Below are 23,419 nucleotides of genomic sequence, written 5' to 3'. Positions count from 1 at the left end.
TTGACAATGCAAACTAATTAGCAGGTGTTAACCGCGTTCACAAAGTTGTCATTAATATTCATTTTCCGTTTCGTTACTGTTTTGAAAAATCCGCTATTGTTTTGATTAATTTAATGTTTGGCGTCCTTGGATATTTAACGACATCAAAAACGTTGTCGCTATTACTGATTGTTGGGGTTAACAAATAATTCCAAACTGCGAAATGATGTTGCATCATGTGCGCCAACAATCCAACCGGCTCTCATTATATTATTAGCAGACGACAAATGTTGATTCTGATTGGATGATTAAAATACACTGTTACTGTTTAAGACATTACCGCAAGTGATCGGTGACTGATTAGATAATTGATTGCACTTTGTTATCAGATTATAAGCAATACACAGTGTACAAACACATGGTCAGCGTGTTTATTCTACGTATGTCTGTCAATAAACCGGGCTACTGCTCTTATAGATTTATAGTAGCCCGGCGGGCGTCAGCTGGAAAATTTCAGTAGCCCGATGAAAAATTTCGGTAGCCCCCGGGCTCCGGGCAATGGATTTGTCGGACACTGCGGCATTTACTATATAAATCCAATTTACCGAACTTGTCATTTACCGAAACCTCCAGCATCCCTTTTGCCAAAGTCAATAAATTGTCGCCAAACTGGGGCCACATTGGGATAATAAAGATCATGTGAAAATAATACAAACAAAAACTAAGCATTTGACATGATGTTGAAAACCTGTATTTAATTACAGTACATTTAATAAGTTTATTTAATAACGGCACATATGTCAAGTTTATTTAATAGTAGGACATTTAATTAGTTATAAGTCTTAGTGATTGACACATTCTTAGCAGTCTGCATATGTTGCCCAGATTTTGATGCTTCAGGATCTTTCTGGTGATCTGAAAATACAAAAAAGGATATTAATATTATTGTGTTCTAGCATATGACTTACTTAAGGTATTAGCACTCTAATGAACTTCGTGCAATATCGCCTTATTTCGTATATATCCGTCACTTCGAACGTTTTCTGGGTATGTGCGGAAAACTACAAATATTCTATAAATACGCTATGAAATACTAAATGTAGGACCCGCAAGCTAAATAAAATGACAACAAATATGGCAGACATTGTACCTGACAGATTGGGTCGTTTAAAGAAAAAGCAATATGCTATCTTGAAAGAGAAAGATTCATAAAAGTGTTATTGTTGTTCATATTTATGTGACTGGAGTTAATGATAAACGTCAACTAAAGTATGGCAGTGTTGATATTTATTAAGAAAATGATTCCTGGAAATACGAATGTCAAACGCTTGAAAATTTTGACCACTGTCAAGAATAACATTTAGAACCCGTGTCACTTACAAAATTTAATATTGTTGGTGAGCAGTAAAAGGGGATAAAGTGGATTTATGCTTGTGTGATGACTGTAGCCATGTGAACGGGTTATCATACGGAAAAACCCATCACGGAAAGAAGAGTCTTCAACTTTTTAAGAAAGGAATGCCTTGTTTTGCTATCAACACAAAGCTCGGAACAGGAAGGTACATGGATTATGCAATATTTTTTCAAGTATAACAGTTTAATTATTCGTAATTGGAGTAAAGTAGATTTTGTAGGAAAAGTGCACCCTGTCAGTGATTTTTACCACATAACCAGGCAAATATTTGCTTTAATTTTGAAAAAGAAAATATGCCATGTAAGGAAAAAGTTGTGTTGTAAATGCATGGAAATCAAGGACATCATATTTGAATTTTATGACCAAGTAATGATGTTTTCCTCAAACAAACAACAAAAGTTTATTATGTCCCAAATACTAAAATTACTATTCTGAAAATGATATGCCAATGGCTGCTATGTGTGTGATCTCCTAAATTATGTATTATGGTTATCCAAATTAAAATGCTGCATATGTATTATCTTTTCAGCAATGATCATCAATATTGGTGGGCCAGGAGGGGTTAATTACTTTTTTTCAACACTGAATGTTCCAATGATCAATTGAACTTAAAGAAAATGGAAATACATGCAAGTAGGACCATTCATCAAGTGTCAACTATCTCCTTTATACAGACAGGCTTATAAGATTGACATGAAGAAGGTATTTCACTGATTTATGTGATTGTTAATGTAGAACAAATGTTTTAAGTAATAAATAAAATGTAACGTTAATAGTCAGTTTCATATCCAGTAGGGATAATACATGTATTTGGTATTAACATTTGGATGAAGAATGTATATATGTGGTGTTTGCACTTACTTAAAAATCTAGTTTAAAAGGGCGTATCATATAAAATACTAGTAATAACATGCTATGTCGTGAATGTCTGAATAAATAAAAACAATGACGCATATTATAATGGATTATGTCACACTTCTCATGAAACACTAATGTCAGTTCTTACTCCTATACAAGTGCTTGTGTATTTGACATCTGTATATGATTGTTTTGTTAAATAACATGAAGGAAATGTTGTCAATTTATAGAAACAACTTTGAGAAGGCTTATTGAAGTCAAATAAATAAGGAATGATCAAATATTTATTTTTTAATAAATAAAAATGGACAGGTTTAAAATTATTCATACACAAATTGCAATTATGCATAATATTCTTTGACTTAAACTTATTGAAGTTCTTATGAACCTGCCTGAATACAACTACTAGGCAAATATCAACTTCAAAGGAACAATGGTGTTATCTTTTCAGTGATATGCTGATAACCTGTGCAGGAGGAAAATGAAACCAGACAGATTATGGACTCAAATTCAACCCAGAAATAAGCTAGGAACTTGCAGTCACTGAGTGTTCTTGTTTTCAGTTATGTGTTCAATGCTGCAACAACATAAATATTATAGCTGGCTCTGGACTCAACTTTATGCGTCTTAAGTTAAAATGATCTTTGAACGCAATGGTCTCAAGAACATTTTTATAATGAATAACTCTGACGCAGACGGTCACTTATTGAAGTTATTCCAACCTGTCGAAGTTCTTCAAAAAAACTACCGTGACATTCATGTTTTTGTTTTGTTTGTCATAATAAGTTTAATGTTATCACTAGTATCACTGATTCACTACTCATTGATAAATTGATAAATCTATTGTCCTTTAAACGTGTATGATTGAATGATTAAATGTGCCTTGTTACTTAATTATTAATGTTCTAATTATGTCCCTGTAACATTTTCAAGTCTTATTTACAGAAGAACGCATTCATGTGCAATTTCAAACTAGGTTAGCAAATCTTACTGTAGGTTCCATGTCACACATGATATATGAGATGTTTGTATGTTAATATGTTTATGAGTTTATTACGCTTTTCCTCTTCTTCTTTTTATCTATTTATAATAATTTTTGAACATTTAGCTCATCTTTATGCTCACATATAAAAATCTCAAATTCAGTATGGCGTTTCTGGAAAAGGGGGGTACCCTTGATTGTAAAACAGGAACTTTCGTTTTCACTGGTGACCCCCATTTTTAACCAGGTTTTCCGAAGGAAAAAACTGGTTATTAGATTGGCGAATGCGGGCGGGCTGGCCGGCTGGCTGGCTGGCGTGCTGGCTGGCTGGCGGGCTGGCGGAATAAGCTTGTCCGGGCCATAACTATGTCGTTCATTGTCAGATTTTAAAATCATTTGGCACATTTGTTCACCATCATTGGACGGTGTGTCGCGGGAAATAATTACGTCGATATCTCCAAGGTCAAGGTCGCACTTTGAGTTCAAAGGTCAAAAATGGCCATAAATGAGCTTGTCCGAGCCATAACTATGTCGTTCATTGCAGATTTTAAAATCATTTGGCACATTTGTTCACCATCATTGGACGGTGTGTCGCGCGAAATAATTACGTCGATATCTCCAAGGTCAAGGTCACACTTTGAGTTCAAAGGTCAAAAATTGCCATAAATGAGCTTGTCCTGGCCATAACTATGTCATTCATTGTGAGATTTTAAAATCATTTGGCACATTTGTTCACCATCATGGGACGGTGTGTCCCACGAAAGAATCACGTCAATATCTCCAATGTCAAGGTCGCCACGACTAAAAATAGATTTAAAAAAAAAAAAATTACAAAGGGGGTTAATTTTTTTTGGTCATTTCAAAAGTTCAGTTTGAGTTTTCTCCCTTTATCAGATTTTTTTTTCACAATGAAAACCTGGTTTTGTGACAATTTTGTCCCTTGTTTTCTTTATTTTTCATTCAAGCATACATTGTAGATGATTTCTTTGTTCAGAGATTGTAATTTCCTTTTGCCTTTTTTTTGACAATTTATTTAAAAAAAACTCGTGACTAGAGATTGCAATTTTTCTCGTTTTCCGAAGGATGATGACATCACTTGTTTGTTTATATTTTCTTTATTCCTTTTCACACATGTTATAAACTATCATATTTGTATATATTATGCATTTATCTATTAATACATACTAAAAAAGTGTTGTTTGTTCAATATTTGGATTAATGAGTGTGAATTTTGTAAATACATGTTTCAGAAAAAATGGAGAAAAAAAATTTTGGGGGTTCAAAACTGAAAATGGAGAAAAAAATTATTATACTGTGAATTGTATTTAAACTTTAATGATCAATGCATAATACCACAACACTAAGAAATATGCGAAGAAAGAAGAGAAAATCAACATGTCCCATTAGAGTGCTAATACCTTAAAGCACCAATAAGTGTAAAATGTTTAATTATTGCCTTTAATCACTCATACTCTGCTATCAAAAAATCAATACTTACCTTTCTCATGGTAGTCAACATTAATGTCTTTGTTCAGCTTGGTATACTGTGACAAACCCTTCAAATTTAAGCGCAAAATCAGTATATTTCAACGTTGTCTCAAAAGTAATAAAACTAAAGACCAATTAAGATAACTTGAAACAACACCCCAATAATAGTCTGCAAACTTAACCCAAGGCCTGATCACAATTGCGATGAAACTCAGGCCTGGCAAAAAATTGTGTATGGGTCGCCTGAAATTGATGTATTGCAATTACATAATTCTGCAAGGAGAGTTTGAAAATAACGAAACATCAAAGATAAACAGTTTTTTTACCCTGGCGCGTGTCATCTGAGACAATGTTCTCTAGTGAATTTGCTTTTAACTGGCATGATTCTTGGTAATATCAGCCAATCAGCATGGGCGCCCTTCCCAAATGAATGTTTATTCAATAATGGTACATGCCACTGTTCAACTCTTACCTATCTGAATGACTACAGCCTTGTAGATACAGCGTAAATGACTTAATTTAGAGAAAAGTTTTCACATTTGTAAAAAAATGCTACTCATTTAAAAAAAAAAAGTAAAGATCTAAGACAAGAGTTCTTTGCGCTACAAAATTTTTATTAAGAAATCTTATATTAAATAAAGCCTACGCTTTCTTCATCGAAGAATGATGTGATGTTTTATATCAAGTCTAATTTTTGCATGAGTTTAATCACCATAAAGGATTTACTTGTAATATATGATAAATGTTTATTTGTGACTTCATTTTGTTAAATTTACATGAACAATAAAATCCGAAATGCTTTTGGATTACAAATTTAACAACACACTTGAAAATATATAGAACCTACTTAGAATAATGTTGTTTTTAGCTCACCTGTCACGAAGTGACATGGTGAGCTTATGTGACCGTGTGATGTCCAGGGTCCGTATGTGTGTGCGTGTGTTTGTCCGTCTGTCTGAAAACTTTAAAAATTGGCCATGACTGTTTCAATAGTGAAGATAGCAACTTGATATTTTGCATGCATGTGTATCTCATAGAGCTGAACATTTTGAGTGGTGAAAGGTGAAGTTCAAGGTCATCCTTCAAGGTCAAGGTCAAATTTTGCAATATTGAAGATAGCAACTCAATATTTGGCATTCATGCATATCTCATGAAGCTGCACATTTTGAGTGGTGAAAGGTCAAGGTCATCCTTCAAGATCAAAGGTCAAATGTCAAATTTTGCAATATTAAAGAAAGCAACTCGATATTTGGCATGCATGCGTATCTCATGGAGCTGCACATTTTAAAAGGTCAAGAAAGGTCATCCTTCAAGGTCAAAGGTCAAATATATGGCATCTGTCCGTCCGTCCGAAAACTTTAACATTCGCCATCACTTTTTTATGCTCCCGAAGGATGGCATATATTTTTTTAACTGTCAGTCAGTCCGTCTGTCTGTCTTTTCGTCAGTCAGTCAGTCTGTCCGTCAGAAAACTTTACCATTGCCCATATTTTTTGCAATACTAAAGATAGCAACTTTATATTTTGCATGCATGTGTATCTCATGGAGCTGCACATTTTGAGTGATGCAAGGTCAAGGTCATCTTTCAAGGTCAATGGTCAAATTTTGCAATATTGAAGATAGCAACTCGATATTTGGCATGCATGCATATCTCATGGAGCTGCACATTTTGAGTGGTGAAAGGTCAAGGTCATCCTTCAAGGTCAAGGTCAAATTTTGCAATAATGAGGATAGCAACTCCATATTTGGCATGCATGCGTATCTCATGGAGCCACACATTTTGAGTGGTGAAAGGTCAAGGTCATCCTTCAAGGTCAAAGATCAAATATATGGCTTCAAAGCGGTGCAGTAGTGGGCATTGTGTTTCACGAACACAGCTCTTGTATTTTAATAATTTTGTAAATGAAAGCTTAATTTTGTATTAATTTTTCCTGCCAAAAAAAAAGTAACTTAAAAATTATAAGAACTACACAATGTTCATTTTCACATGTAATAAATATATATTTCTTGTTGGGCTGCTTACATTACGTTCACGTTATATCACTCACAATAATGTTGTGTTTCTTTGTTCATTCTGTTTTATTTTTTAAACTTAAATTGACTTAATAAAAATGTTTTTTAAATAATTATTAAACTAGTGCAATACGATCGCACATGCAGAACAAGCACAAAACAACAGTGTTCATTTTATCAAGAAAATAACTTAAGCTTGTGTCTGATGCAGTTGCTAGCCTTGGTAACAAAACTACCTGTTTTCAAGACAGTGATTTTTTTCACCCAATTGGGAACGGGTCCGGTACCCATTGGGAATTTTTCGCGTCGTGAAATCATCAAATTTGGAAAAAAAACGAGTCGTAAATTCCAATTGGGAAAAATCAACTTGTGAAATGTACCAATTAAAGAATGGTATTTTAATGAATTTGTTAAATTTTTGTCAGCTATAAATGACACAGGAAAGCAACATAAACTTTTATTAACAAGGTTTTCAGAAGGAAAAAACTGGTTATTAGATTGGCGAATGTCGGCGGGCAGGCAGGCTGGCGGGCGGACAAGCTTGTCCGGGCCATAACTTTGTCGTTCATGGTCAGATTTTAAAATCGTTTGGCACATTTGTTCACAATCATTAGACGGTGTGTTGCGCGAAAGAATTACGTCGATATCTCCAAGGTCAAGGTCACACTTTGAGTTCAAAGGTCAAAACTGGTCATAAATGAGCTTGTCTGGGCCATAACTATGTCATTCATTGTGAGATTTTAAAATCATTTGGCACATTTGTTCATCATCATGGGACGATGTGTGGCATGAAAGAATTACGTCAATATCTCCAAGGTCAAGGTCGCCACAACTAAAAATAGATTTATTTTGATTCAAAGGGGGCGTATTATAAATAATCAGTTCAGTTTGAGTTGTCTCCCTTTATCAGACTTTTTTTTCACAATTAAAACCTGGTTTTGTGACAATTTTTGTCCCTTGTTCACAGTCGTGCACAAACAACAACATGCTATCGGAAAACAGATTGTTACAGACAGAGTTCTCTTTTTTTATCTGCTATAAATATATCAAGAATGGCATCTTTCTGGGCTGATGAGACTGAGAGTCCAGACACCAGTACTTGTACAAATAGCTTTGTTGTGTTTGTTGTCAATCTGCATTTGGCTACTGTCATTGTCCACATTTTTTGTTGCAGTGTACTGAGGGGAATGGGTGAATGAAACAGACACCAAACTTTTTATGAAGCCGAAATTGCTCAACGATTTGCTTTTGACTTCACTAGGCTTTAATTTCTTTCTGTAATACTTACTATTGTGACTCACGGCGAATATTTCCGGAAGCATAAGAAAAATCAGACTGGTTTATATTTCGCAATAACAATGTATGCTATAATAACAGACACATTAATGTACGAATGTAACATTAAATGTTTAAACCAGTCAATTGTTGAGAAGTCAAATTGGCCGCAACTTAAAACAGTGTTGAAATACGTCAAGTTGGCGTTTCCGGGGATTGTTTACTCGATTCTGATTGGGATTGTAGGTCATTGGGAACGGGGCAGTTTACTGGACCCGTCCAAAAAAGGAAAATAAACTGCGAGAACACACGCTCCCATGGCACAGAAGTCAAAGGCACTGACAAAAGCTTCCTGGGCCACATGCTTTAATGTTTGGAAACATTTTTTTCACACTACCATGTCAACCAATCGACATCTGGTTGACAATTTAAGTGCATGTTTGTTAACGTACCGTACCTTGCAATTTAATTTCACAAACACTTAATTTAAATATATATATATTTTTTAACTTTAATAGATCATAATAAAATTCATGAGTTAAATAAATTGCTTTCTTCAATAAAACTTGCCTCAGAACTTGCCAAAACATCAAAATAAGCCTTACAATGTCTCAATTGATTTTGATGGCGAGTTAGATACATGTGTCAATTACATCTTCACTATTAGCCCCCAATCCCCGCAGTTTGCTAGTCAAATTTGCGCGAGTAACAGAAAACAATAGGGCCTATAATCAAAACGTACCCCATGTTTATATCATCCAAAGATGCTGAGATGCTTATCTCATGATCTCAAAGCTGGACAACAATTTGTGGAAAATCTACTTCCATTTTCTTTTGCTGTTTCTCATTATTACATTAATGTCCTCATATTACTTGAATCCAAAACAAATGTCTACTTTAAAAGTTAACACGCACACAAAAAACTACTTATAATAAATATTATATATATATATATATATACAAAACTACTTATAACGCATATTATGTATAATCTGCCAAAACAACAAACCCTTTCGTTTCCCAAAACAACGTTAACAACCCTTGCTTAACGTTAATACTACTCAGGTGAGCGACCCAGGACCACGATGGCCCTCTTGTTAATTCTTTGTCATTGACCTCTCTGATGAATTGGTCTCTCTGGTTGCAGAGGTCAGACATTACTGGGAGTCTTATTTCTCATATGAAATTATTTGTTTGACATCTTGGGGTTTGATATTTTAAGACTTCATTTGCATTATTGCCAGTTCTACCTGAATATAGTTTCAGGCAAATCTTCTGGTATCTATCACCTCTTTTCGGCCTTTCACTTAATTAAGCTGTCATTTTCAGCCCCTCATGACTAATTCACAGTTCTTTACTTATTGTAAACCCACCATCAGCCCACAGGTTGAAGTAAAGTATCCTGGATAATATATTTTTTTTTTTAGGAGCCCAATATATTCAAATAAATATATAAAATCATGTTTAATGAGAAAAAAAATGACAAAGAGCCCACCCTGTGATATTGGAATCATAACAAGGTCGTTAACTAGAATTTATCATAGACCTGTCTTCGCAGGCCGCAAAAATGTCAAAAATAGCTTTAATCCAAAGCATCCTTTGATCCTCCTATGGGCAATTGGACAACCTTTCAAAAAAAGTTAACTTCAAAAAAATCTGTCCAGCTCGTTCCATGAGATCTTGTAATACACTGAGCTTTTAACTTAGTAAAACTGCGCAAGTTATCATCGTCTTACAGATTTATTAATATCTTAAAAAATGTTATTTGTTTGTATGTCTTGTTCATACAAATTATGTATAAGATGATACCAACCGTTGTTTCAGAGCATGGTCGCACAAAAATAAGTTTGTAAAAAAGAAAAATCTTAAATGTGCACATACCATTTTCCACTTCACGAACCCAAGGAAACTCCAATTTCCAAGCAGGATTGAACCCGGAAGATCTCTCCTTGTTGCTTGGTGTTTGGGGACTTAAATGGGCGTCTGACACAATGTCAGAGGAAGCACGTGCATCATTAATCTTTTGCACTTTTGGGGGAGGCAAACTTACATGTTCGTTTTCACTTTCATTATCGCTCACAGATGGCAAGAAAAAGCTTTGTATAGAATAAGAGCACCCAGGCCTCTTCTTACCCTTAGGAGTAGACATTATGTACAGGAAACACAACACTAGTAACACACACAAAGTACAAGATCCTTTCATGTGAAGTATTGTCAGTCTTGAATACGAAAATGACGTCTTAATATTCAAGATCTCACTTAATGTAAATGAAATTACTGGAGTTATTATGTCGCGGTTTTGTTTAGAAGAAGGACATTTGATTTTAGTACGAGAAGATATAGCAAGTTCAGTTATTGACTCGCAACTTGACACGTTGCTTTTGTTTTTACAGTTGAGATATTAGGAGTTTTCTCGCTTCCTGACCCCTGTTATTGGTCGTTTATTGATGTAACAACAACATGTCAATAACATGCCAATTAGAAGAATAAATGGGTGCACAAAGGTGCGAATGCAAACTTGAGATTGAGGGTGTGAAACATCTAGATAGCGTCTTGGTTTCAAATGGGTTAATAAATAAACGATTACGTGACTGTCAAACTTTATTGAAGCGATGGACATAAATTATAATGATAATAATAGAAACACATATTATTTACGGTGGTTAATCGGACATCACTAATAATATTTCAATATACTTATATATTATCAACACGGGAAATTCAATAATAAGCATCGGGTGTCTTCATACAGCATCCGTCTTATTGGCTGCAGACCTGCATTACAATCTTATAACAGAAATGATAACATAGATGATGAACGTTTGCAAAATATAAGCAGTATCAATTAAATATAAAGCAACATAAATTGAAAACATATTTAAATGCATATGGACATTGATTGTGGCAGGGGTATCCCCACTGAACTTTCGTAAAACACCTGACGTGATGTGTGCGCATAGTTTTCTGTTCGTTCTATTACAGTGACCAATCGACAACTGACTGTAAATTTAGAGTTCACGCAACATGTACATGTACAAGCCATTTTCTGAACACGGGAAAGTGAAAGTGTTTTTTTTAACTATTTGTTTGTATTTTAATGGTCAAAATCAATTATATTTTGTGTCGTCTGTGTATGTTTCTTTCGTTTTCATTTCTATTTTAAATCATCTTATGCAAATAAATATCTTTATTTTTATTGTTTTCAATCAAGTCTCGTTTCCGAGATCATCTCTGGGATTTTACTGTGTAAGCTACTTCGTTGTGCTTAGTGACTAACAATATCATTGTTTCGACAGATGACACACGCTTATCTAAATTTTGGATGTTATAATACACAAGCTGTTGGATGTTTGGTTGCTTGATTTGGCAATAAAACAAAGACACCTATTGAAGCGCTTCTGTGTATTTAAACTGGAACCTCCGTAACGACTGTAAGCTAGATTGAGCCGGTTAATAGGCCCCCTGATGATACCTTAATTACGTAACCTAGCAATAAATCGATGATTGAGACGACAGGCGTTCGCACACTTTGAAAAATCGCCAGAAAGGGTAATTGCAGTTACTGATAAAACACACAGGTCGAAAAATTTCAAGCGCCCCGGGGACTCTGATTTCGAAATTCAAGCGCCCCGGCAAGGTTAAATGGCCTTGGGAAGACCTTGCATGTATGTTGGCAGTAGCTATAAATATTTCATTATTGTCCCTTACTGGTTTCACCAGAGGGAACTTATGGTTTTCGCTCTGTGTGTCCGTCAGTCAGTCAGTATGTGAGTCCGTCACACTTTTCTGGATCCTGCGATAACTTTAAAAATTCTTACCGGTAATATTTGTTCATGAAACTTAAAACATGGATAGATGGCAATATGGACATTATGCACGTCATTTCATTTTGTTCCTACGTCAAAAATCATGGTTGCTATGGCAACAAATAGACTAGAAATACTGCTGAAAATGGTGTTTTTTTCTGGATCCTGCGATAACTTTAAAAGTTCTTCATATTTTTTCATGAAACTTGAAACATGGATAGATGGCATTATAGACATTATGCACGTCATTTTATTCTGTTCCTACGTCAAAAATTCTGGTTGCTATGGCAACAAATATAAAAAAGAAAAAAAATTCTGACAATGGTGGAATTTCTGACAATGGTGGAGCCGGTACGGGACATATATTGCTTGGCAATAGTCTTGTTATCCCTACACTTTTTGAAAAGCGTGGGGATATTGTGGTTATCTCCGCCGTCCGTCTGTCTGTCCTGGCCACTATCTCCTCCTACACTATAAGCACTAGTACCTTGAAACTTACACACATGGTAGCTATGAGCATATGTGCGACCCTGCACTATTTGGAATTTTGATCTGACCCCTGGATCAAAAATTATGGGGGTTGGGGCAGGGCCGGGTCAGAGATTTTCACTCATTTTTAGCTCGACTATGGAGCTATCCTACTAACCACGGCGTCTGCGTTAGCGTCTGCGTGCAAATGTTTAAGTTTTCGTACTACCCCAAATATTTTCTTTCTCCCTTCACATATTGCTTTCATATTTTGCATACTTGTTAACCAACATGACCCCAACCTATAAACAAGAGCCAGTGCCCCAGATAAGCTGCGTATCTGCGTCTTTCACCCTATTACATTGTTATAAAACGCAAAGAAATACAAAATCATGCGTATTGAAAACGCAACAAATTTGACGTTTACGCAAATTTGTCAAACTTGATGCGTACGATACAATAGCTTCGATCAAAAATGCTTTGCTAATTTTCGGTATTTTCTCTTTTAAATTATTATAGACACTTTCATTCAGCAAGAGCCTGTATGACGGAGCAGGAAAACAGTCAAAGTTATTCAAATGCTCTGCGGACTAGAATTCATAGATAAAAAAAACCAAATTATTTACGACAACATACATGTGTTTTTAATCTGACTTTATCCGTCGTTCATTTTGCATGTATTTTTAAAACGTCTGTACTTTAATTTTCAATAACAATGCAAAATAAAAATGTATGAGAGAGGTCGAAAGACGTCCCCGATTGTTTCGCAAAAATATCAGTCGATAGCAAACTTTTTCGAACCAAGAAAGCAAGGGCCAGTAAGTGCCGAATTGGTTTATTTAAGTTAATTATGATAGTTTGCATTTTTATTGAATCAATACAAGTGTGCAGCTTCAACAGAAGTAAAGCAGCAATAATTTTAAAGTATGCATTTTTATAACTCATTTCACCCTATTTCAAGAATGAAATCACCCTATTTTTCAAAATCAATGGGTGAAAACCCTATTTACCGAAAAATTATCTGGGGCACTGAAGAGCAGACAACTCTATCAAACATTTTGTCATTATTATGGCCCCTTTTCCACTTAGAATATGCAGCAAATGTTAAAGTTTTCATACTACCCCATTTATTTTCATTGTCCCTTTACATATTGCTTTTATATTTTGCAAACTTGTTTACCAACATAACCCCAACCTATAAACAAGAGCAGACAACTCTATCAAGCATTTTGTCATAATTATTGCCCCTTTTATACTTAGAATATGCATATTATTGATAAATCTATGTTAAAGTTTGCGTTCTACCCCAAATATTTCCTATATCTTTTGACATATCGCTTTTATATGTTGCATACTTGTTTACCAACATGACCCCAACCTATAAACAAGAGCAGACCACTGTATCAAGCATTTTGACATAATTATGGCCCCTTTTACACTTAGATAATTGAACCTTTTGCGTAAATTGCCATAACTTCTTTATTTATGATCACATTTTATTATTACTTTGACAAAACAACACTTACCTGAATACCACAATGGATTCCACCCAAACAATACCCCACGTCCTACCAGAATAACTCCCCCCCCCCACCTCAAACCCCCCCTTTAAACATCGTCTAATAAATTACCCCACACCACATTATACCCCCCTCTCACCCCCACCCCTCTTACCCCCCCCCCCCCACCCCCCCCCCCCAATTTTTTTTTTTTTTTTTTAAACATCGTCTAATTAATTACCCTACCCCACATTATACCCCCCTCTCACCCCCCCCCCCCCCCTACCCCCCCCCACCCCCCAAACATTTTTTTTAAACATCTAATAAATTACCACCACCCCCTCTCACCCCCCTACCCCCCCCCTACCCCCCCCCCCTCCAAAAAATAATTTTATTTTTCCTTTTTTATTTTTGAAAGATCGTCTAATAAATTATTGAATATGAACAATTTCCCCATGATGGCTTACGTTATACTGTCAAGCGCTCGAATAGTCGAGCGCGCTGTCCTCTGACAGCTCTTGTTTTAGGTTATTTTACTATAATTTCTTCATTACTACACCGATTGTCTTCAGATTGATACCGAACTTCTCTTATGACAATACGGTCAATCTCAACTATGCATGGCCCTATTACCAACCCTGGGGCACCCCACCCAAAATTGCCTTTTACTATAATTTCTTCATTTCTACACTGATTCACTTCAAATTGATACTGAACCTCTCTTATGACAATACGGTTAATCTCAACTATGCATGGCCCCATTACCAACCCTGGGGCACCCCGCCCACATAGGCCACGCCCACCCAAAATTTCCTTTTACTATAATTTCTTCATCTTTACACCGATTCACTTCAAATTGATACTGAACCTCTTTTATGACAATACAGTCAATCTCAACTATGCATGGCACCATAACCAACCCTGGGGCGCCCCACCAACATAGGCCACGCCCACCCAAAATTGCCTTTTACTATAATTTCTTCATTTCTACACCGATTTACTTCAAATTGATACTGAACCTCTCTTATGACAATACGGTCAATCTCAACTTTGTATGGACCCATTACCAACCCTGGGGCACCCCGCCCACATAGGCCATGCCCATCCAAAATTGCCTTTAACTATAATTTCTTCATTTCTACAATTTACTTCTAATTGATACTGAACTTCTCTTATGACAATACGGTCAATCTCAACTATGCATGGCCCGATTGACAGCCCTGGGGCACCCCTGGGTCAAACATGCAGCTGGGGAATACCCGTCGGCCTCTGCTGCGCCATTTCTAGTTTAAGTTAATTTTAATCTCTTTTATTTGTTGATAATTCACACTATGAACATTTTGTCTACTGAATGTTTAAAATCATATAACTGACATTTGTATACTATTTACTTTTTTTCATGTTTGTGTTTATTTTACTGACTAGATAACTATTAAAATATTACAACAACATTTTCGGTAATAATAACTTTTTGACAAAATTTTCCAAATCGATATAAGTGAGTACATTATTCATTTACTGAATGTCAAAACTTACATTTTGTAACAATTTTAGGAGAAGCATAATACTGTTTTATTTTTATAACAAATATTGTTAGTTTTCAAATTTTATGATTAGTATAATAAAGAAATTTGAAAATCAAAGCATAACTCCAAATTGAGATGCATTTATTTTAAACAAAAAACTATTTAAGAAAGGAGCAGTTTCCATAATTTTAATGCTGAAATATTTTTTATGCACTCAGTAACAAAAGTGCTCTGAATGTTTTTGATAACAAATTAAATATTGAAAATTTTACAAATGTCAGTTACACACTAGTTTTAACATTCAGTAGACAATTGATTCAAACTTGTTTTTTTGTTACAAGTAAATTGTAGTTTTGTTTTCTAACACCCAGTGCGTGAATAGAAGCAGCAGATACCAGCAGCAACAATGAGCTATCCATACGGAGGAGGTGGAGGTTACCCAGCCCCAGGCGGTGGCTATCCGGGTCAGACCCCTGGCTACCCAGGCGGATATCCCCAGCCAGGGGGCTCACCTTATGGACAGCCCACGGTATGTTCTCTTACTCTCTAATAATGAATATCTTGCTCCAGGGACCAGTTGCTAAAAAATAAAGAATTAAGATATAGTTAAGTGTAAACATTTAAGTTAGCTTAGTATCACAAAATTTACACTGCTATCTTAACTGAATTCACATGTTTTGAGCAACTGGGCCCCTTTTTTCAGTTGCTGTGTTGTATACAAAATTATAACATAAACTCTATCTATAATGCCCTCTTGCGGGGTGCAGAAACTCGGCAAAAGGAGGGCTTGAATGGGAGATATCGTGTATTAACAAGGCGATTCACGTGCCGTTCAAGCCCTGTTATGTGTTTTGCATATCCATAAACTGGTCCACGCGCAGTTACTTCCCTTAGTAATGACTGGATTCAATGAAGTTATTATGAACTTTGTTAATAACTCCAGCCTTCGCCGACTTTCCAAGCATTAATGTGGAACTAAATATAAAGCATCAGTTTCCTCATGCATGCAGGGATAAAGGCAATAAATATTTCAATCCACTTTTCAAATTATACCATCTGAACTCTCTTGACAACAGCTTTATTTTATTGGCAACCTCAATGAAGTTAAGGTTATTTACTCAACACTTTCAAAAGACTACGCTGTAAATGTAAGTGTTTATGTACCTTTAACGTTCCTACTGTATGCTTGAAATACTTCAGTGACAATATGCTGGCAGTATTAATTTTTATAAAATTTAGTTGCAACGAAATAAGATAGACCTGTACGAAACTGTCGAAAGAAACATCTATGAAAACAATGACCTATTCTGACGATATATTTATCCATCACGACCAGTAAATTTCAAAATAATTCCTCATTTCTTACTTTGCGTGGCTGCATTTAAAATTTGCATTAATTCACTGTTTAAACACATTTTAAATTGAAAACTGCCTCGTCATTTCTGTTGATGACCGAGTGAAGCATATGTAAAACACAACCTTGAACTGTATGACGTCATATGAAATAATCAAATTATTTTGTTGATGTCGAATGAACAAGACATATTGTTTTCAATGTAATAAGCTCATCTATTTTTTGAAAAAAAATTATGAGCTATTGTCATCACCTTGGCGTCGGCGTTGGCGTTGGCGTCCGGTTAAGTTTTGCGTTTAGGTCCACTTTTCTCAGAAAGTATCAATGCTATTGCATTCAAACTTGGTACACTTACTTACTATCATGAGGGGACTAGGCAGGCAAAGTTAGATAACTCTGGCGTGCATTTTGACAGAATTATGTGCCCTTTTTATACTTAGAAAATTGAAAATTTTGGTTAAGTTTTGCGTTTAGGTCCACTTTTCTCAGAAAGTATCAATGCTATTGCATTCAAACTTGGTACAGTTACTTACTATCATGAGGGGACTGGGCAGTCAAAGTTAGATAACTCTGGCGTGCATTTTGACAGAATTATGTGCCCTTTTTATACTTAGAAAATTGAAAATTTTGGTTAAGTTTTGTGTTAAGGTCAATTTTATTCCGTAAGTATCAAAGCTATTCAGGGCTAGCGCTGGCCCAAAATATCTTTGACCCACCCAGATCTAGGTGTGGCAGGGGGCATGCCCCCCCCCCACCCCCCCCCCCCCCCCCCCCCCCCCCCCCCCCGGAAAATCCTAGATTGTCTGTGGTGCGTTTTGGGCCTATTGCCAACCAGTTTTCGTTTGTTTCAAATAACAATGTATACTATAGATTTTTCATATTTCTTTTAATGACAACAAGCACATGTCACATATCATAATATACATCACATCACAATTTTCATAGTAATAGAGATATTTTCATACAGCACATTTTTAACAACATGATGAATGTCAATGTCTATTCCTTTTCTCAACAGAATGTCACAGACATAGATGGACTCAGCATTTGCAATACTTAAAGCGGGTATATACGATCTTGTCAAATATTTAGTAATAAATATAAAATGTGTAAAAAACTTATTATACATATATTTCAATATAAACTAAAATAAAAGTTAAGAAGAACATGTGTCGAAAAATGCTAAATAAGCCAGATATTTAATTCTGAAATCGAAAAAGGCTGTACAGCCGAATTCGCCAGCATATATATCATGCATGTACGATGTGAATCTAAATTTAGTTTAACGGTTCATTTGAAATTTCTGCAGCGATATCGATTCATACGACACATGAACACTTACAAAAAAGACGAATGCGTCGGTTATTGTAGGAAAATAATTACGAATTATCTTCGTCACAATCGGCTCGGGGCGCTAATTTGTATTTGCTGTATTTTATGAAATTCGTCTTAAATGTATCATTTTTCTTGCATAGTGTGTGTTATTATAACATATTTGTATCAATATTTTACAATTCAGCACATATAAAAATCGTATATACCCGCTTTAAATCAGATATGCCCAAAAAGTGGGTCACAGGATAGACTGATCCAAAACAATCACTCTCTATAATTTTTAGATAACAGCTCAAATTTTGTGACACAGACACATCTGTTGACTCATCTAACATCAGACTGAATTTTGGACAGTGTTTCAATTTTTCTAACAATTCTAAATGCAAAGACTCAGCAATACATTCTTGGAACTCATTGATTGACTGGTGGTGTTCATATGTGGTATGACCATCAACCCTTAGATCACAAAGTTGTGAGACACCTTGATTAATGCAATGGGCATTCAGAGCAGGAATCACTGAGCTAGCTAGATTCTGCTTAGCAGCAAAGTATACATTTTTTAGAGCTGCAGTTACCGCTGCCTCACTCTTCGTTATGGCCACGTCACAGGCGGACTTCATAAACACTGACTGCTTTCTGGTATCGACGGCATGAGTGTGGTCTGAAAAAAATAAAAAAATACATAGTCAATCTGCATATATACATATAGTTAGACTATAGCATTTCAAAGTAATTTCAAATTAAAATTCCTCTCATCTTTAAAATCTTACCTTTAGACTTGGCATGTTTCGTAACCGAGTCTTTTTTCAGGATATTGCAACCTACAGTGAACTTGTTGGAAGTCTGCACCTTAATGCATAGGTCACAGTACATTGATATTGATTCATTCTCAAAGCGAAGCCAATTATTATCAACTTTCCATGACTCTTGGAATGCTTTAGTTTTTTGTGTTTTAATTTGTTTGTTTGTTTGTTTAGACTCATTTTCATCCAAAGGACGCTTTAAGGTTAAAGGAGCCATGTTAGCGACTATACGGACAAAGTGGTTACTTCCATTTATATTGTAGACGACATGAATTACTCTTCCTATGTGTTACATATTCGTAACTTTAATTAAACTTTAATTGCAATTAAACCGCGTGTGTTTTTCACGTTTTCCTTTGGTTAAAATACGCCGCTGTTAGTTAGCATAGTGTGTGAGTAAAACGATCAAATTAATTAATTATCACCTTTTTATTTCAATCGAAAATCGGCAGAAAGTTGTAACATCAACGACATAGAACTAATTATTTAATTATCACTCTTTAATTTAGATCGATAGTCAGCTTGGAAATAATTTATTTATTGTCACGGTTATTTTCATTTTTGATCTTATAATACGACATTTGCGACCGGCTGCTATTTTGTTTGCAGACGACAATATTAACTGTGTATTCAAAGCTCCACCCATTTTTACGTTTCATTCAACAACGTCATTTTATGTGTAAGCGAGCTCAGTTTTGGCCAGCTCATGTGCACTTCAATAACAATAAGGTCAAGCGATGTCTCGATACAGGTGCAGACCGGTTTTCGTTCACGGTTCAAATTGCGAATACTTTCATTGAAACAAAGAGAAAAATATAGAAAACCAGTTTCAGGTTAAAATGGCGGCTGTTTTCAATGAAATTTTACGAGATTTTAGCATTTTCGCAAATCGGGTTTTTCTTGAGCCAAATTCTCAATATTTTCGCAAATGGCTCAAGTGGCGAACGACAGCGCGAGCCCTGGCTATTGCTTTCATACTTGCAACACTTACTAACTATCATAAGGGGACTGTGCAGGCAAAGTTATGTAACTCTGACTGGCATTTGGACGGAATTATGGGCCCTTTATACTTAGAAAATTGAAAATTTGGTTAAGATATGTGTTTTGGTCCACTTTACCCCTAAAGTATCATAGATATTGCTTTCATACTTGGAACACTCACAAACTATCATAAGGGTACAGTAAAAGGACAAGTTGCATAACTCTGGTTGTCATTGTTACGGAATTATGGCCCTTTTTTGACTTAGTAACTTTGAATATATGGTTAAATTTTGTGTTTCGATCCACTTTACTTCTAAAGTATCAAGGCTATTGCTTTCAAACTTCAAATACTTTCATGCTTTCATGAGGTTACTGTACCTGGCAAGTTGAATTTTACCTTGACCTGTGAATGACCTTGACTCTCAAGGTCAAATTATTAAATTTTGCTAAAATTGCCATAACTTCTTAATTTATGATTAGATTTGATTGATACTTTGACAAAACTACTCTTACCTGACATACCACAATAGACTCCACCCAAACCATCCCCCGTGCCCTCCCCCCCCCTCCCCCCTCCCCCCTGCCCCGGGCCTCCCCCCTCCCCCCCCTAATTGTTTTTTTTTTATTATTTTTTTTAAAGATCATCTTACAAATGACCACCACACCCTCACACTATACCCCCACCCCCCTCACCCCCCACCCCCCCCCCCCCAATATTTTTTTTTTTTAATATTTTTTTTTTTTATTTTTTTTTTTTTTAAGATCATCTCACAAATTACCACCACACCCTCACACTATACCCCCCCCCCCCCCCCAATTTTTTTTTTTTTAACGGTTATGTTTGAAATACCGTCCACCCAAAAAATCCCCCCCCATCCCCCCACCCCCACCCCCCCCCATTTTTTTTTTTTCGCTTTTTTGGAAGATAATGTAATAAATGTCCACAACCCCACACTATACGACCCTCTTCACTCCACCCCTCCCTCCTTTGTGATTGAAAATGAGAGTCCCTTCACCTTTAAAAAGAAAATAGATGAGCGGTCTGCACCCGCAAGGCGGTGCTCTTGTTCACTGTTATTATGCTCCCCCAAAAAATTTTGTGGGGAGCATATAGTCGCCTCTTCGTCTGTCCGTGTGTCCGTCTGTCCGTGCACAATTTTTATCCGGGCTATTTCTCAGCAATTAATGACCGGAATTCAATGAAACTTTATGGGAAGCTTCACTACCAAGAGGAGATGTGCATATTATCAGCCGGTTCTGGTCGGATGATTTTTCACAGAGTTATGGCCCTTTCAAATTTTCCATTAACTGTACATATAGTGCAATTCTTGTCCGGGCTATTTCTCAGCAACTAATGACTGGAATTCAATGAAACTTTATAGGAAGCTTCACTACCAAAGGAGATGTGCATTTTATCAGCGGGTTCTGGTCTGATGATTTTTCACAGAGTTGTGGCCCTTTGAAATTTTCTATAAAAAAAATCTTGTCCCCCCAACTACTGTGCCCTCAAGACGTTTCCTTTTATCTGAATATATAGTGCAATATTGTGACAAAAAAAACTTTGGGGAGCATCACCCGTCTCCGACGGTTTCTTGTTTTAATTTATTTTAGTATGTGTGAATTGTTTATGCAATAATAGCGAAAATACACATTTTCTCTGACATGATCATGATCTGCGGGTGCTCTAAAAATCTGTTCCTGCCCTCGTGCTGTGCACTCGGGCAGGAACGGATTTTTGAAGCGCCCGCAGTTAATCATGCCCTCGAAATAATGATCTACTGGTAAACAAAGAACACAATAAGTGTTGTTTAACTACTTGTGAACCATGCATGAAGAAGTCTCAAAACCTGAGCTTAGGGTAGTTTTCATTTAAACTTGAAATATTTATGATATCATGTTAGAATCAAATTAATGTTTACCTCATTGTTATGAATCAGTCATTACTCATCAGAACTACACAACAATAAATTAACATGTATTTCATACCTACATGCTAAGATCTGCATGTAATTACGTTTCATAATATTATTGATTATATAAAAGTTATGATAACAATTTTACACTTTGTCTTCATGTCAGTAGTTTTGTAGCTTTAAAGAATTTTACACAGTAATATAAAATTATGTATGGCATGAACTGGTAATAATATTGAGTGCTAAATTTTGTCCTTTTTGGCCCCCATCCCCAGCTTTGAGGCTGCTTTATTGCTACAGTAAAATGTTAGATATTTTAAGAAATTTGATGTACTAATAAAAAATCTTCAATCACAAAAAATGAAAGTACACAATTTGAAGTATTGACAGTTCACGTCAGTTGTCTATCTGCCATTAAGTGTTTCAAGCAAAATCCTGTACTCTTAAAATTGTATTATCTATGTTTTAAACATACAGACACAAGGGGTAAGTATAATCTATATTTGGTGTAGTAGCTTATGTACACACATTTATTTTTATTTTGTATTGTATTGTGACTTCTCTGTATATTTAGAAGAAAAGGAAAGAATTTACCATACTGAGCCATCTTCAACAGTTTTGTAATATCATAAGTATTGTTCTTGAACTTTTGGATGATGTTTTGTAAGTTTACATTCTCAATATTTTTTCTGTGTACTCTGTCTTTGCTGAATAGTATTTGACTTTCTTCAAGTAATAATCACTGGACTTGTATTTTAAGAAAACAGGAATTTAAAATCATAATTTAATATGTGTTATTTTTAAAGGGATTTGTTTGCATTAAACAAATAGCCACAGGTTCAAAAAAGATTGCATGGATTATCATTATGATCATAACAAAGAAAATATCACTTTTGAAATTCTGATTTAGACAAATGTAAAATGATCTTTTTTATGGTTATTCATCAACATATGTTGTTGAAGTTATCATGTGTTTGTAATGTTTTTAATTGAAAATTTGAGAAAGGCTTTATTATTTATACAGCATTTAAAATATGCTATGAATATACAAAGTCTGCATGCTCTGGTGGTACTGCGTAAACTTTTGGTGCTTAAGCTTCTGGGCTGGAATTCCAGTGAAGTTAAACTTCAAATTCAAATGTCAATTCCATCACCTTTACATAACTTAAGTTTATAATTTCATAGATGACTAATTCCCTGCACAAAATTACCTTAACTATAAATAATTTAAAATTGCGGACTGTAATTGTAAATGATTTGGCTGGAATATAATGTCTTATGTATGAATGTTGACTATTTCACTTTATCAATTATTATTATGACATCATGGTTTGTGCAAGATGATATAATCTCATGGAACATTTTTTATTTACTTAATGTTCTCAAAGAAATATATCTTGGCTGTTATGACCAAATCTTCTTAGATTCTCCATAGATAATTATTTTTTTCATAGACAAAAATCCAAGGCAGCAGGCAATCCTATTACAGTTTTAGATGCATACAAGTGATGTTCAAACTGCAGAATTATCAGAACTTAAATGCTAATTGTATATTCCATTTAATATTCATTTAATATTTGATTACGTTTTAATGGAGTATTTACATTAAATATAATGAGCATGCTATAAATGAACGTTTAATGCATCATAAAATGCAATCTTTGGTCTGTTATAGGTATACATTAATAAAAAAGGTGGATGGGTGCATCTAAAAAGTAACATCAT

The 23,419-nt window shown here is 35.3% G+C and overlaps 1 protein-coding gene across 3 annotated transcripts in view; it reads left to right on the top strand.

Annotated features, from left to right (window-relative positions):
• Positions 1–23,419, top strand: part of LOC127866170 (annexin A4-like) — a 92,942-nt gene that overhangs the window by 7,130 nt on the left and 62,393 nt on the right. For all 3 annotated transcript variants that reach the window (XM_052406583.1, XM_052406586.1, XM_052406584.1), the window contains exon 2: positions 15,680–15,837. In XM_052406583.1, the coding sequence (XP_052262543.1) occupies positions 15,715–15,837 (123 nt within the window). In that variant the 5' untranslated portion in view covers positions 15,680–15,714. The remainder of the gene's footprint in view (positions 1–15,679; positions 15,838–23,419) is intronic.

This window comes from Dreissena polymorpha, chromosome 2 (genome assembly GCF_020536995.1).
Source record: "Dreissena polymorpha isolate Duluth1 chromosome 2, UMN_Dpol_1.0, whole genome shotgun sequence".
Taxonomy (NCBI): domain Eukaryota; kingdom Metazoa; phylum Mollusca; class Bivalvia; order Myida; family Dreissenidae; genus Dreissena; species Dreissena polymorpha.
The sequence above is the reverse complement of the archived record's forward strand: the minus strand, read 5'-3'. Positions and strand labels throughout refer to the sequence as shown.